The sequence below is a fragment of the Oncorhynchus keta genome, chromosome 34, assembly GCF_023373465.1.
Source record: "Oncorhynchus keta strain PuntledgeMale-10-30-2019 chromosome 34, Oket_V2, whole genome shotgun sequence".
Lineage (NCBI taxonomy): Eukaryota > Metazoa > Chordata > Actinopteri > Salmoniformes > Salmonidae > Oncorhynchus > Oncorhynchus keta.
The window spans coordinates 8,429,731-8,446,730 of record NC_068454.1 but is presented as its reverse complement, the minus strand read 5'-3'; the positions used below and the strand labels follow the sequence as shown (position 1 = coordinate 8,446,730).

Sequence of the window (17,000 nt, the reverse complement as noted above, 5' to 3'; positions counted from 1 at the left end):
GTCTACCACGATACAATCTACCACGATACAATCTACCACGTACAGTCGACCATGATACAGCCTACCACGGTACAGTCACGATACAGTCTACCACGATACGCTCTACCACAATACAGTCTACCACGATACAGTCTACCACGATACAATCTACCACGATACAGTCTACCACGATACAATCTACCACGATACAGTCTACCATGATACAGCCTACCACGGTACAGTCACGATACAGTTTACCACGATACAGTCTACCACGATACAGTCTACTACGATGCAGTCTACCACGATACAATCTACTACGATACAGTCTACCATGATACAGTCTACCATGATACAGTCTACCATGATACAGGCTACCACAATACAGTCTACCGCAATACAGTCTACCATGATACAGTCTACCATAATACAGTCTACCACGATACAATCTACCACGATACAGTCTACCATGATACAGTCTACCACAATACAGTCTACCACGATACAATCTACCACGACACAGTCTACCACGATACAATCTACCACGTACAGTCTACCATGATACAGCCTACCACGGTACAGTCACGATACAGTCTACCACGATACAGTCTACCATGATACAATCTACCTCGATACAATCTACCACGACACAGTCTACCACGATACAATCTACCACGATACAGTCTACCATGATACAGTCTACCACGATGCAATCTACCACGATACAGTCTACCATGATACAATCTAACATGATACAATCTACCATGATACAATCTACCACGATACAATCTACCACGATACAATCTACCACGATACAATCTACCACGATACAATCTACCACGATACAGTCTACCATGATACAGTCTATGATACAGTCTACCATGATACAATCTTCCACGATACAATCTAGCACAATACAGTTTACCGTGACACAGTCTACCATGATACAATCTACCACGATACAATCTAGCACAATACAGTTTACCGTGACACAGTCTACCATGATACAATCTACCATGAAACAATCTACCACGATACAGCAACCAGTCCTCAACCACAGAACTTAAAAGTTGTCCCTAAGCTCAGCCCATGGACTAGTGTAAAGATTACCATGTATATGATTTAAGTGCTGGACCAATACGTCAGCTCTTCTGAGTATGATGGAGTGAAACACAACCCCCTTATATGGACTTTGCAATGGTTTAAGAAATATCAGGTTGACCAATCTGACCAATATGGCCTTTTTGGACACCAGAAGTGATACTGTTACTCTGCAGCCGACAGTGAAAAGCGCACAGAAGAATAAATAAATACATGTATTGTCTGTTTCAAAAGACAACAATTACTGCTTTGACTATTCTGTGATGAAAGATTCAATCAACAAGTTGACTGTTCTCCCTATTTCTCTCTCTCTCTCTCTGTTTCCATGGAGGTTGCTTCGAGTGCTGCATCAAGTGTCTGGGCGGGGTGCCGTATGCATCGCTGGTGGCCACCATCCTATGTTTCTCCGGCGTGGCCCTGTTCTGTGGCTGCGGCCATGTGGCCCTCACCGGCACCCTTACCATCCTGGAGAACCACTTCTCCAAAGTCACCTCTGACCACGCCATGCTGACCGACGTGTGAGTGACCGAACCCTGACCCCATGAGTAGGGCTAGGAGTCCTTGACCCTAACCTGTCCAAGAAAAGCAATGTTCCCTAGTTATATCCTATAAGCTATAATTAAGGCCTGGCTAACCGTAAGTATCCAACTGAATGGCCAGAGCAGAGCATTATTAAGATACAACTGGTCCCCCAAACCCGTACATGTCAATCCAGGCAGTGGCTATATGTCTACAACGATATCTTGAACAAATAAACTATTTCTACCAGTTATACACTACCATTAAAAAGATTGGGGTTTCTTAGAAATGTCCTTGTTTTTGAAAGAAAATAACATTTTTTCCGTCCATTATAATAACATCAAATTGATCAGAAACACAGTGTAGACGTTGTTAATGTTGTAAATGACTATTGTAGCTGGAAACGGATGCTTTTTAAAATGGAATATCTACACAGGCGTAAAGAGGCCCATTATCAGCAACCATCACTCCAGTGGCACGTTGTGTTAGCTAATCCAAGTTTATCATTTTAAAAGGCTAATTGATCGTTAGAAAACCCTTTTGTAATTATGTTAGCACAGCTGAAAACTGTTTTTCTGATTAAAGACGCAATAATACTGGCCTTCTTTAGACTAGTTGTGTATCCGGAGCATCAGCATTTGTGGGTTCGATTACAGGCTCAAAATGGCCAGAAACAAATTATTTTCTTCTGAAACTCATATTCTTGTTTTGAGAAATGAAGGCTATTACATGTGAGAAATATCGTACAACGCTTTGTACTACTCCCATCACAGATACAGCGCAAACTGCCTCTAACCAGAATAAAAAGAGGAGTGGGAGGCCCCGGTGCACAACTGAGACGCCTCACAAGTCCTCATCTGGCAGCTTCATTAAATAGTACCTGCAAAACACCAGTCTCAACATCAACAGTGAAGATTACTATTTAATGAAGCTGCCAGTTGAGGACTTGTGAGGCACCTGATTCTCTAACTAGAGAATCTAGTGTACTTGTCCTCTTGCTCAGTTGTGCACCGGGGCCTCCCACTCCTCTTTCTATTCTGGTTAGTGCCAGTTTGCACTGTTCTGTGAAGGGAGTAGTACACAGCGTTGTGCAAGATCTTCAGTTTCTTGGCAATTTCTCACATGGAATAGCCTTCATTTCTCAGAACAAGAATAGACTGATGAGTTTCAGAAGAAAGTCCTTTGTTTCTGGCCATTTTGAGCCTGTAATCGAAACCACAAATGCTGATGCTCCAGAAACTCAACTTGTCTAAAGAAGGCCAGTTTTATTGATTCTTTAATCAGCACAACCCTTTTAGTCTTAGTGAGCTGAGCCTCCTAGCATAGATAAGCCCTATCAATGAATTACAGGTACTTTTATATAGATATCCTTTCTTCAATGAGCTCATCACAACAGCTATTTTTTATCAAATAAAAACCTCTGCTTGCACCTTACCCCAGATGAGACCTCTTTTAGATCAATTAGTCTATAGCAATAGAGGAGAAACATAGAGGAGAGGAAAAAAAAGATTTAGATGCACTATTGTAAAGTGGCTGTTCCACTGGATGTCATAAGGTGTATGCACCAATTTGTAAGTCGCTCTGGATAAGAGCGTCTGCTAAATGACTTAAATGTAATGTAAATGTAGGAAGAACAGGACAAGTGTTTTGTTATGAGGTTTTAAGGGGAGTCTCTGTGAGTGCCCATTTTAATTTACATTTTCAAGTTTTAATGTCACGTGTACTTAAGTGATAATGCCAGAGAAGCCGGTGTTTGGAAGATATCTTGGCACGGGTGTTGTTAAGCCCGAGACCAAGCTTTCATGCCAATCTATTTGCTCCGTTCCAGCCATCATTATGAGTCGTTCTTCCCTCAGAAGCCTCCACTGGTGTGTATAAAGTTAAGGAGAGGTTTTTAGTGGCTGAGAGCCAACACGTTAGTGTGGTAAATATTAGTATAACAAACTACCCAGTTTCTCCTGGCTAAGAGCTGGGGAGAGACTGACTGCATCACTTCTTCTTTTTATAACAAACATGAATGTGTTGTAAACTCCAAATTGTTTGTATAGTCAACCTACACACAGCTCGGACACACATACTTACCCCATCAGACATACCACCAGGGGACTTTTCACAGTCCCCAAATCCAGAACAAATTCAAGAAAGCGTACAGTATTATATAGCGCCATTATTGCATGGAATTCCGTTCCATCTCAAACCGTGTCAATATGTCCTCCAAACACCGTCTTCGAGGGCAGGCAACCGTGCCAATATATCCTCCAAACACCGTCTTCGAGGGCAGGCAACCGTGTCAATATGTCCTCCAAACACCGTCTTCGAGGGCAGGCAACCGTGTCAATATGTCCTCCAAACACCGTCTTCGAGGGCAGGCAACCGTGTCAATATGTCCTCCAAACACCGTCTTCGAGGGCAGGCAACCGTGTCAATATGTCCTCCAAACACCGTCTTCGAGGGCATTATCACTTTTATACAACGGGTTACCAACCTATTCGAATAATGATTGACATATTTTCCTTAAAAACATTATATTAATTAATTTATTCATACTACTTCATCCTTCTACAAGATATAGTCCCGACACAAATCTAGGCTTGCTAGAGTCGTTCAGTCTTTTTGTTCTGTATCTATGGACGCGACCCAGTCGTTCAGTCTTTTTGTTCTGTATCTATGGACGCGACCCAGTCGTTCAGTCTTTTTGTTCTGTATCTATGGACGTGACACAGTCGTTTGTTCTAAATGTTCTATTACCATACTAGCTGTCAACGTTCTTATCTCTTGCTTGCTTGCTAGCCAACTACGGCTAACTTACAGTCACGTCAAACAGTGCAGCCAGAATAACAGCAAAGTAGCTTCATTTGCATTTGTTTAAGCTGTGTTCTATTGACATTTATTTAGATACATCCATAACAATGAGCTAATGAGGTGTGATTTCACCAGGCATAGAAAATGTGCTCTCTCGTCAGGACGCTGTTGTTCAAAGGAGCTAGCCAACAACACAGCTACAGTAACACAATCACTTCAAACTGTAGCTGGAAAGACTGGATATTAGCTGCGTTTCCTTTGACCTTTTTTCAGTTGAAGGATCGATCGGTTTCTCAGAGACATACATCCTTTGTTTACATTTCATCCACCAAAGTTGTTAATGGTTTACATATTTTTTTTAAACTCAATGACAGAATGAATGGTATAGGTGGCAGTTTTATAACCCGAGCTAAATCTAAACGTATGAGCTAGTCTAATACAACCTGTCACGTTTACTGTTTCTCCTCTAGCCTCATGTTGGAGGCTGAAACATAACATAGTCATATTGGATTATCCCTAATGGACAGAACACAGAGCGGGTTTATGTGGGATTTGCTCCTATACAGAATACAGCTGATGCAGTACGTCATCTATGGCATCGCCTCCTTCTTCTTCCTCTACGGAATCATCCTGCTGGCCGAGGGCTTCTACACCACCAGCGCTGTGAAGGAGCTGCACAGCGAGTTCAAGACCACCATCTGCGGACGCTGTATTAGTGGCATGGTACGTCACTATCGTCAACCACTGGACTGTGTTAACATTGCACTGAACTTACACCAAACAACGAAACTCACTGCACTCTTGATCAGACCAAATTTCGTGCAACAAGCAAGTCTTTGTTTTATGTACTCAACCCGAACCACGTGGACACCTGAGTTCTGTTTTAATGTGATCAATCAAACAAGCTGATGACATAATGACGACGTCTGAGCAAAGGCTCTTCGCAAACGGGCACGAAAGCATGTCCTCTCTTTTACGCCTACCGGCCAAATAGACACAAACAACAGCTATGAAAATACTAGTTATGATCCAGATCTTCCTAATGCCAATGTGATGCTGTTTTTGTACGTGTGTTTTCTCAGTTTGTGTTCCTGACCTACATCCTGGGTATCGCCTGGCTGGGTGTGTTTGGTTTCTCCGCCGTGCCCGTCTTCCTCTTCTACAACATCTGGTCCACCTGCAACGCCATGAGGTCACCTGTGGCTAACCTCACCAACGTGGACACCATCTGTGTTGACGTTCGTCAGTACGGTAAGGGAAAACCTGAGTTACAGCCAGGGTCATCTTCATTAGGCACCATGTGAAAGAAAACAGACTGAAACTGAGAGGGATTACCTGAACTTTTCCAATAAGAAAGGCTTGTTTTGTCTTCCCGTTGCAACATTATCTCTACGCTGTGCCCTAATGAATATGACCAAAACCATCCAGGGTCCCTTCTACCCATAACACAGAGCAGGTGTTTCCAATACTTTATGTGTACAGTTGCCTGTTGAGGCTATGGATCACTGATTTCTATTGGTGTGTATCACAGGAGGTTGGTGGCACCTTAATTGGGGAGGATTGGCTAGTGTTAATGGCTGGAGGGGAATATGTGGAATGGTTTGATGCCAATCTATTTGCTCTGTTCCAGCCATCATTATGAGTCGTTCTTTCCTCAGAAGCCTCCACTGGTGTGTATAAAGTTAAGGAGAGGTTTTTAGTGGCTGAGAGCCAACACGTTAGTGTGGTAAATATTAGTACAACAAACTACCCAGTTTCTCTTGGCTAAGAGCTGAGGAGAGACTGACTGCATCACTATTTGACCTAGATAGTTTGTGTGTACGCATTGAAATGTAGGCTACATGTGCCATTTTTAAATGTACAGTTGAACTCAGAAGCTTACATACACCTTAGCCAAATACATTTAATCCTAGTAAAAATTCCCTGTCTTAGGTCAGTTAGGATCACCACTTTCTTTTAAGAATGTGAAATGTCAGAATAATAGTAGTGAGAATGATTTATTTCAGCTTTTATTTATTTAAAGCTAGATGCCCTCCAACGTTAAAGCTAGATGCCCTAGCTAGATGCCCTCAATCTCACACAAATCATCAAGGAACCCACCAGGTACAACCCTAAATCTGTCAACAAGGGCACCCTCCTAGATGTCATCCTGACCAACTGGCCCTCCAAATACACCTCCGCTGTCTTCAACCAGGATCTCAGCGATCACTGCCTCATTGCCTGTATCCGCTACGGAGCCGCAGTCAAACAACCACCCCTCATCACTGTCAAACGCTCCCTAAAACACTTCTGTGAGCAGGGCTTTCTAATCGACCTGGCCCGGGTATCCTGGAAGGACATTGACCTCATCCCGTCAGTTGAGGATGCCTGGTCATTCTTTAAAAGTAACTTCCTCACCATTTTAGATAAGCATGCGCCGTTAAAAAAATGCAGAACTAAGAACAGATATAGCCCTTGGTTCACTCCAGACCTGACTGCCCTCGACCAGCACAAAAACATCCTGTGGCGGACTGCAATAGCATCGAATAGTCCCTGCGATATGCAACTGTTCAGGGAAGTCAGGAACCAATACACGCAGTCAGTCTGGAAAGCTAAGGCCAGCTTCTTCAGGCAGAACTTTGCATCCTGTAGCTCCAACTCCAAAAAGTTCTGGGACACTGTGAAGTCCATGGAGAACAAGAGCACCTCCTCCCAGCTGCCCACTGCACTGAGGCTAGGTAACACGGTCACCACCGATAAACCCATGATTATCGAAAACTTCAGCAAGCATTTCTCAATGGCTGGCCATGCCTTCCACCTGGCTACTCCAACCTCGGCCAACAGCTCCGCCCCCCCCCGCAGCTACTCGCCCAAGCCTCTCCAGGTTCTCCTTTACCCAAATCCAGATAGCAGATGTTCTGAAAGAGCTGCAAAACCTGGACCCGTACAAATCAGCTGGGCTTGACAATCTGGACCCTCTATTTCTGAAACTATCCGCCGCCATTGTCGCAACCCCTATTACCAGCCTGTTCAACCTCTCTTTCATATCGTCTGATATCCCCAAGGATTGGAAAGCTGCCGCAGTCATCCCCCTCTTCAAAGGGGGAGACACCCTGGACCCAAACTGTTACAGACCTATATCCATCCTGCCCTGCCTATCTAAGGTCTTCGAAAGCCAAGTCAATCTGGTTTCCGAGCCGGTCACGGGTGCACCTCAGCCACGCTCAAGGTACTACATGATATCATAACCGCCATCGATAAAAGACAGTACTGTGCAGCCGTCTTCATCGACCTTGCCAAGGCTTTCGACTCTGTCAATCACCATATTCTTATCGGCAGACTCAGTAGCCTCGGTTTTTCGGATGACTGCCTTGCCTGGTTCACCAATTACTTTGCAGACAGAGTTCAGTGTGTCAAATCGGAGGGCATGCTGTCCGGTCCTCTGGCAGTCTCTATGGGGGTGCCACAGGGTTCAATTCTCGGGCCGACTCTTTTCTCTGTATATATCAATGATGAAGCTCTTGCTGCGGGTGATTCCCTGATCCACCTCTACGCAGACAACACCATTCTATATACTTCAGGCCCGTCCTTGAACACTGTGCTATCTAACCTCCAAACGAGCTTCAATGCCATACAACACTCCTCCAACTGCTCTTAAACGCTAGTAAAACCAAATGCATGCTTTTCAACCGTTCGCTGCCTGCACCCGCACGCCTGACCAGCATCACCACCCTGGATGGTTCCGACCTTGAATATGTGGACATCTATAAGTACCTAGGTGTCTGGCTAGACTGTAAACTCTCCTTCCAGACTCATATCAAACATCTCCAATCGAAAATCAAATCAAGAGTCGGCTTTCTATTCCGCAACAAAGCCTCCTTCACTCACGCCGCCAAACTTACCCTAGTAAAACTGACTATCCTACCGATCCTCGACTTCGGCGATGTCATCTACAAAATTGCTTCCAACACTCTACTCAGCAAACTGGATGCAGTTTATCACAGTGCCATCCGTTTTGTCACTAAAGCACCTTATTCCACCCACCACTGCGACCTGTATGCTCTAGTCGGCTGGCCCTCGCTACATATTCGTCGCCAGACCCACTGGCTCCAGGTCATCTACAAGTCCATGCTAGGTAAAGCTCCGCCTTATCTCAGTTCACTGGTCACGATGGCAACACCCACCCGTAACACGCGCTCCAGCAGGTGTATCTCACTGATCATCCCTAAAGCCAACACCTCATTTGGCCGCCTTTCGTTCCAGTTCTCTGCTGCCTGTGACTGGAACGAATTGCAAAAATCGCTGAAGTTGGAGACTTTTATCTCCCTCACAAACTTCAAACATCTGCTATCTGAGCAGCTAACTGATCGCTGCCGCTGTACATAGTCTATCGGTAAATAGCCCACCCATTTTTACCTACCTCATCCCCATACTGTTTTTATTTATTTTATTTTCTGCTCTTTTTGCACACCAATATCTCTACCTGTACATGACCATCTGATCATTTATCACTCCAGTGTTAATCTGCAAAATTGTAATTATTCGCCTACCTCCTCGTGCCTTTTGCACACAATGTATATAGACTCTCCTTTTTTCTAATGTATTATTGACTTGTTAATTGTTTACTCCATGTGTAACTCTGTTGTCTGTTCACACTGCTATGCTTTATCTTGGCCAGGTCGCAGTTGCAAATGAGAACTTGTTCTCAACTTGCCTACCTGGTTAAATAAAGGTGAAATACATGTTTTTTTTAATTACATTCCCAGTGGGTCAGAAGTTTACATACACTCAATTAGTATTTGGTAGCGTTGCCTTTAAATTGTTTAACTTGGGTCAAACATTTGGGGTAGCCTTCCACAAGCTTCCCACAATAAGTTGGGTGAATTTTGACCCATTTTTCCTGACAGAGCTGGTGTAACTGAGTCAGGTTTGTAGGCCACCTTGCTTGCACACTCTTTTTCAGTTCTGCCCGCAACTTTTCTTTAGGATTGAGGTCATGGTTTGTGATGGCGACTCCAATAACTTTACTTTGTTGTCCTTAAGCCATTTTGCCACAACTTTGGAAGTATGCTTGGTGTCATTGTCCATTTGGAAGACCCATTTGCGACCAAGCTTTAACTTCCTGACTGATGTCTTGAGATATTGCTTCAATATAACCACATAATTTTCCTTCTCATGATTCCATCTATTTTGTGAAGTGCACCAGGCCCTCCTGCAGCAAAGCACCCTCACAACATGATGCTGCCACCCCCGAGCTTCACGGTTGGGATGGTGTTCTTCGGTTTGCAAGCATCCCCCTTTTACCTTCAAACATAATGATGACCATTATGGCCAAACAGTTCTATTTTTTGTTTCATGTGACCAGAGGACATTTCTCCAAAAAGTACGAACTTTGTCCCCATGTGCAGTTGCAAACTGTAGACTGGCTTTTTTATGGCGGTTTTGGAGCAGTGGCTTCTTCCTTGCTGAGCGGCCTTTCAGGTTATGTCGATATAGGACTCGGTTTACTGTGGATATAGATACTTTTGTACCTGTTTCCTCCAGCATCTTCACAAGGTCCTTTGCTGTTGTTCTGGGATTGATTTGATTCACACCAACGTACATTCATCTCTAGGAGACCGAACGTGTCTCCATCCTGAGCGGTATGACGGCTACGTGGTGCCATGGTGTTTATACTTGCATACTATTGTTTGTACAGATGAATGTGGTGCCTTCAGGATGAACCAAGGATGAATCCGACTTTTTTTTCTTGGCTGATTTCTTTTGATTTTCTCATTATGTCAAGCAAAGAGACACTGAGTTTGAAGGTAGGCCTTGAAATACATCCACAGGTACACCTCCAATTGACTCAAATGATGTCAGAACTTCTCAAGCCATGACATAATTTTCTGGAATTTTCCAAGCTGTTTAAAGTCACAGTCAACTTAGGGTACGTACGTTTCTGACCCACTGGAATTGTGATACAGTGAATTATAAGTGAAATAATCTGTCTGTAAACAATTGTTGGAAAAATTACTTGTGTCATGCACAAAGGAGATGTCCTAACCGACTTGCCAAAACTATTGTTTGTTAACAAGAAATTTGTGGAGTTGTTGAAGAACTAGTTTTAATGACTCCAACCTAAGTGTATGTAAACTTCTGACTTCAACTGTATGTAGTTCTGCCTTTGAGCTGTTCTTGTTTATTAATGTTCTGTGTTATGTCATGTTTCATGTTTTGTGTGGAACCCAGGGAGAGTAGCTGCGGCTTTCGCAACAGCTAATGGGGTTCCTAATAAAATACCAAATACCACTTGTGGCATCTTTTCTCTGGCTCGATATCCTCCGTCTCCTCTCAGGTTTTATAGCAGAAATAAGACATTATAACACCCGAAAATGACCAGTGTGTCACCTTGTACAGGTTTGATACACTCCACTCTACAAGCATGACATTTTAATGGAGATTTCATCTAAGTTATAACCATATCATAAATTTGAATGTGATACGTGACTATGGCCAAATAAGGATGGTTCCTTTACTGTGTATCTATATGAATTCTATGAATACTGATGACATGATGTGAGGAATTTGCTGTGTCAATATTAACCTTTGAATTGAACGACTGTCTGCAGGTATCATCCCCTGGAACGCATCGCCAGGCAAGGCTTGTGGGTCCACACTTGGAGACATCTGTAATACCAGTGAGGTAAGGCGTCTCTCCTCCCATCCTCAGTCATTATTTTGACCAGTGATATACTGTACTGTCTATTATGTGGGTGCCATTACTTTTGAGATGCATGCTCACAAGAACAGTGCAAAGGCCACAGAAAAACATACATTTGTATTCACAATGAGTTACTGTACTGTACTGGTACTGTGTTCAATCACATGAATGTCTTTTTCAGTTCTACCTGTCCTACCACCTGTACATCATAGCATGTGCTGGAGCCGGGGCCACCGTCATTGCTCTGGTAAGTTCATCTCTCTCTTCTCTCTCTCTCTCTCTCTCTCTCTCTCTCTCTCTCTCTCTCTCTCTCTCTCTCTCTCTCTCTCTCTCTCTCTCTCTCTTCTCTCTCGCTTCTCTCTCTCTCTCTCTTGCTTCTCTCTTCTCTCTCTCTCTCTCTTCTCTCTTCTCTCTCTCTCCTCTCTTCTCTCTTCTCTCCTCTCTTCTCTCTCTCTCCCCTCTCTTTCTCTCTCTCTCTCCCTCCCTCTCTTCCCTCTCATCCTCTCCTTCAGTCCATCCTTGCAGTTTGTATCTGACTGTAGATCATGAATCCAGTGCTCCTCTCCCCATTTCCCATATGGTTTATGTAACCTCTGACTGTAAGGCAGAATACCCATAGACTTTTCCACAACTCCAATCCCATTCTCTGTAAACCATCTGCTTAGATGCCCCGGGCCCCAGGCTTATTTTAGGAAAGTAGAAACAGGGTGGACGTTTGTCCTGTATCGGGACACATGGCTATGTTTATACAGTATAAAGGAGAATATCTGTAAGGATATAAACATGTGTAGACTACATCAGAGTTCTTTGAACTAAGGGCGCCCCATTTCCGAAGAGTAGAGAGTCCCGTCTTGGGTGTTTTGAAAACAATGAGTAATGATAGAAGAGGGAAATTCTCTGTCAAGGCCATGCAGTCCCTTTTTCCTCTCTGATTGCTTCCAAATAGTGTTTCATAGGGTTCCATTGAACTCATATATATATAGGTGACAAACATGAATATTTTACTAATACTTGTGTTATTGTTTTTTAGTAAGTAAAGTAAAAAGTTGAAACATCAGTTGTTGCCAAAATATGGCAGACATGCACATGCATGTCCTTGGGGAGTTCTCTTACCGCCTGTATTCTGTTCTCTTCCACCAGCTGATCTACATGATGGCTACCACTTATAACTTTGCCGTTTTGAAGTTTAAGAGTCGGGAAGACTGCTGCACTAAGTTTTAACTGGTGTTCAGAGACACAGTCTGTGACACGGCTCTGAGTAGACAGCAGCCACTTACTACATGGACTAAAAATAGACAGCAACATATCTCCATTAGCCTTCACCTAAAGTGTAAATAGCTGATTGTATGCATCTTTTAGCATGTGCTATCCAGAGATAGGTTTGCCTGAAGGACCAACTGTACCTGAAGAGAATTGTCTTAAGAGTGGGGTGGTGTAAAGTTGAGAGGGTTATGCTTTTCTCCATATCTTGTAAAGATCTGATTAGGACAATAAATCAGTAATAACTCCCTTAAATGAATAGCACTCTGGCTAATAAACAGTAGGCGTGGAAGAGGAAGACAAAAAACACAATCTAAGAACAATACTGTATTATGAAAGAGTTCTCAGTCAGTTGCCATGACCATCGTGCTTAAATTTGGGGTGAAAATGTATTTGTTTTTTGCTAATGTTCAATTTGCCAGAAGACCAGCCAGGCTTGGAAAAGTGCCTTTTCCCCCATTCATGTTTTAGGATTGATCGTGTGTACTTTTGTATTTTCTTGGTGCAAGACACAAAGTGTTATACAGTGAATTTGAATTGTCAGTATTACAAGCTTCTATTACAAACTAGTTCCTCAGTCGTATATAGATACAGATAGTCTTCACATGTAAGATGACGCGGACAAGATGAACAGCATTTCAAAACAAATAACTGCACATATAACTAGTATTGTGAAGGGTAATCCCAGTACCAGGGGTATATTTTTCATCAAAGTATATAGCAGTTTATGACTTCATATATTTTATAAAGGAAGTTCTTGTTATAGAGGAGTAATGTAATTGCTATGGGACCTGATGCCTTCATAGCTTCAGCTGATAGTTTTGATTTGTTTCCTCCTCCTCTTTGACTCATTCAGAAACATGACATTGTTTAAAGAGTCACTGTTGTTGTTGTTTTAACACTGAGCCTGCATGCTTACTTTATTTCATTTGGATTCCTTCATCTGTTTATGATTACTTATATTCCATATTTACATAAATATTTAATTATTTCCGAAGATTTTTGAAGACTGTAGTTATTATTTTTCTCTTTCTATACAAAATAAACAATCTTTGTGTACAAAATATCCCCAATGGTTTTATATTTCTTCTCAAATGAAAAAGAGACACTGAGAACAGTAGCAGCTGTTCCATCTCATTCCACAATCTAATGCCCCTCTAACCTCTACTAACCACCTTCATCATCAAGCTGAAACCCCACTACCCTTCCTCTCCCTCTCCCCTTTTTAAATGTCTCTGTAATATTCTTTAATAATCATGTTAGTAGTGTTGAGGATAATGACATTACTTTGCAGGTGTGTCTGTTGTCTGTTTAACATTGTGTTTTCTCTGTGTGTGTGTGTGTGTGTGTGTGTGTGTGTGTGTGTGTGTGTGTGTGTGTGTGTGTGTGTGTGTGTGTGTGTGTGTGTGTGTGTGTGTGTGTGTGTGTGTGTGTGTGTGTGCGCAGCGCGCGTGTGTGTGTGTGTGTGTGTGTGTGTGTGTGTGTGTGGCGCGAGCGCGCGCATGTGTGTGTGTGTGTGTGCGAGCGAGCGTGTGTGTGTGTGTGTGTGCGTGTGTGTGTGTGTGCATGCGTCTGTGCGTGTGCGTGCGTGCGTGCGTGTGTGTGTGTGTGCGTGTGCGTGTGCGTGTGTGTGTGCCTGCGTATGACCTAGCTCTGCCTCATGTAGCCTGCTTTGCATCTTACCATGCTCACTGGCCATCCACCTCGGCCCTCTCTTCCAGATCCACTTCCTCATGATTCTCTCAGCAAACTGGGCCTACCTAAAGGATGCCAGTCGCATGCATGCCTACCAAGACATCAAACTGAAGGAAGAGCAGGAGCTGCATGACATCACGTCTCGTTCAAAGGAATGCCTCAATTCCTACACATAAGGATTACGCCCTGGTCCACACACACACACACACACACACACACACACACACACACACACACACACACACACACACACACACACACACACACACACACACACACACACACACACACACACACACACACACACACACACACACACATGCCATCACAGGCGGTCTGACCAAGAGAACCCATAACCTGCCAGCGCAGTGCTAACGCGGCTCCTAACAAACTAATGCATCAATGTCTCTTTCTACAACTAACTGATCAAAACGTCTGTGTCAGAACCTCTGTTTTGTGTTTTGTGTGTGGATATACTTTTGTTTTTATTTTTCTAATTTTCTTAGGAATGTTTTTGTTGCGATTTATTATTTGAATTATTTTATAACCAGTGATTGCTGGTGAACTTGAAACATTGCACTATTCTAAAACATGAAGGAAATAAATCATGAAGCTTGTTTTAGAGTGTTCTGTTATGATTCTGGTCTGACTGTCGGCCATTATGAATAAGGAAGAGTGGGAAGTTCTTGTCAGCGAGAAGAGAATCTGTTTTTTTTGTGTTTTTAAAAAAAATCAAAGATGCCGTTTTGATTACACCTCATAGCACAACATGGAACACCTTACAACATCACAGATATATATATACAAGTGGTGCAATGTGCTGTTGCTAATTGCAAACCAGTTTGTTCCTCCTGGCTCTGAATGGAGAGCATGTGAAGAGGGGGGATGTAAAGGCAGAACAACATTCTATTGTGCAACAGAACATGTATGTGTTGGGCTTCTTTGACAAGGTGTTTACGTTACCCCTCTGTCCATTTCAAACTGTTAGGGTTTAAAAAAACTGTTCTGTTGCTAGTAGTTTGAGTTTAAATAGGTCTGATCATTCTGATTCTAGAATTTCATAAGTTACATTCCAACTAAAATGTTAATATTTGAATTGAAATGGTAATAATGATGTAAAATCCTAATTCCCTAAAAGAGGAACTACCTCATGCCTACGCAGGTACACTTACTGAACAAGCACAGGTATTTTAGCTGAAGATAACCACGTGCCCATGTAACTGTAAACAAACCTGTGGCGTTTTTACAATTTTTATTTGAGTCATTTTAGGAGGAATCCTTTACATTTTTAGTCCTTAAACTTTGAGTCCTTACACCATTAGTCCTTACACCATTAGTCCTTACAATTTTAGTTGATTTATTTTTTATTTATTTTACCCTGGCAAGTGAATGGTGCCAATAAAATTATACAGTTAGACTGACCAAAATATTTCATCTTAATACATGGCCATGATGTGATTCCACGGTTAATAATTAGTATCGTTTTAGTTTTTCAAATGCAGCATTTTTATAGATCGTCTACATATAATTTAAAATGTCTTGATTAATGTCTTTGTGAGATGAAAAATAAAGGTCAAATTTGACTATTAAACATGAGGATGGTTTGTTGCACAGAGGGGCTTGTATGTCCAAAGTATTGTTGGGATGAATAAATGCTTCTTATTGTATAGCGTATGATCTTCCACAGTTCATCCCAAATTCCCATGTGTGACTTGAACTTCCCATTTGCGATTGTCGAATCTTTATCCCTGTAACTACAAGACACAACAGGCTTACATTTGACTTGGTTGAGAGAAAACGAGTGTTCTGAAACTAAATGTTCATGTGCTTTGTTACCATGGCAAACCTTGTGATTTAGACAGTGCAAGTAAGGGAACGTTAACCGTTCTCTGTTCAGGCTGAGATAACTCTGTGTTAGGGTGTTGATCTGTACAATTTAAACATGTTTACAAGTCAGGAGTTTTTTTTTGTGATGTTTCAATCTTGTTTTTTTATTGAAGATATAACCACTTAAAAGAACAAACAAAAAAATGTTTTCTAAATCTCTTGAATTGTATTTCAGTATTGTTTTTTTTTAACGTGCAATTGTTAAAATACTGACATCATTACCGATGCAATCTTTATCTGTTATTTAGAAGAGACTTACAGGAATATTGACGTTTATTCACTAGTGCATTATTAAGGATAAACTGTTTCTGCAGTGATACAGGTGATGTGTAGTCATTTGTACTGACAACTATGGTATGCAGTGTTTGCCGGTTTCCAGAGAACAATTTAGTCCAGGGTATGTCCACTGTATGTCATTGTAGTCCACGGTGTTTCTTAGTTCTGAAGAATATTCTCTATAGTATTTTAGTATTTTCTAAAATATAGTATTTTCTATTAGTGTCAAGGTCTTCCTTGGGAATTTATTTCAGTTAATTACATTTACATTTACATTTAAGTCATTTAGCAGACGCTCTTATCCAGAGCGACTTACAAACATACTTAACTTGTCACAGTATTCTGAATATTGATCATCACACCTCACCCTACGATTGAAAATGCCAATCTGACCATGAATGGAATACAGTTCAGGCCAAAGTTTATAAGCCACTGTATGTCTTGATTGTTTTGTAAACAAAGTGGCCTCTGAATTATAATACAACAGATTCAAAAGGTTTGTAGTGGCCTGCAGGAATATGACTTCGGTGTGAATTGAATGACATTACCATCCCATCATGCAGTGCTTCCTGTTTATAATGTACCAAAAAAGAATAGTAATCAAAATGGCTACCGATCAAACACCAGGAGGACACCTATCCAACGTCCTGGCTGGGATGCCCTTTGACATTTCTCTCTCTCTAATTGTTTTTATGAAAATAAAAAATTAAAATATGTACTCCTAAATTATGTACGCCATTCATTTTCCATGTCAAAGGGCATAACACCTAATGTCATGGTACACAGACAGACACAGGCA

At 42.0% G+C, this 17,000-nt stretch overlaps 1 protein-coding gene across 3 annotated transcripts in view; it reads left to right on the top strand.

Moving 5' to 3' along the window:
• Positions 1-14,488, top strand: part of LOC118366582 (neuronal membrane glycoprotein M6-b-like) — a 66,780-nt gene extending 52,292 nt beyond the window's left edge. The window contains exons 2-7 of one of the 3 annotated variants that reach the window (XM_052492989.1): positions 1,412-1,598; positions 4,968-5,124; positions 5,484-5,652; positions 10,992-11,065; positions 11,265-11,330; positions 14,065-14,488. In XM_052492989.1, the coding sequence (XP_052348949.1) occupies positions 1,412-1,598; positions 4,968-5,124; positions 5,484-5,652; positions 10,992-11,065; positions 11,265-11,330; positions 14,065-14,214 (803 nt within the window). In that variant the 3' untranslated portion in view covers positions 14,215-14,488. Of the gene's footprint in view, positions 1-1,411; positions 1,599-4,967; positions 5,125-5,483; positions 5,653-10,991; positions 11,066-11,264; positions 11,331-12,223; positions 13,410-14,064 lie in introns of those variants that run through there. The other 2 variants (XM_052492991.1, XM_052492990.1) reach the window with 2 other exon arrangements.
• Positions 14,489-17,000: the final 2,512 nt, after the last annotated feature.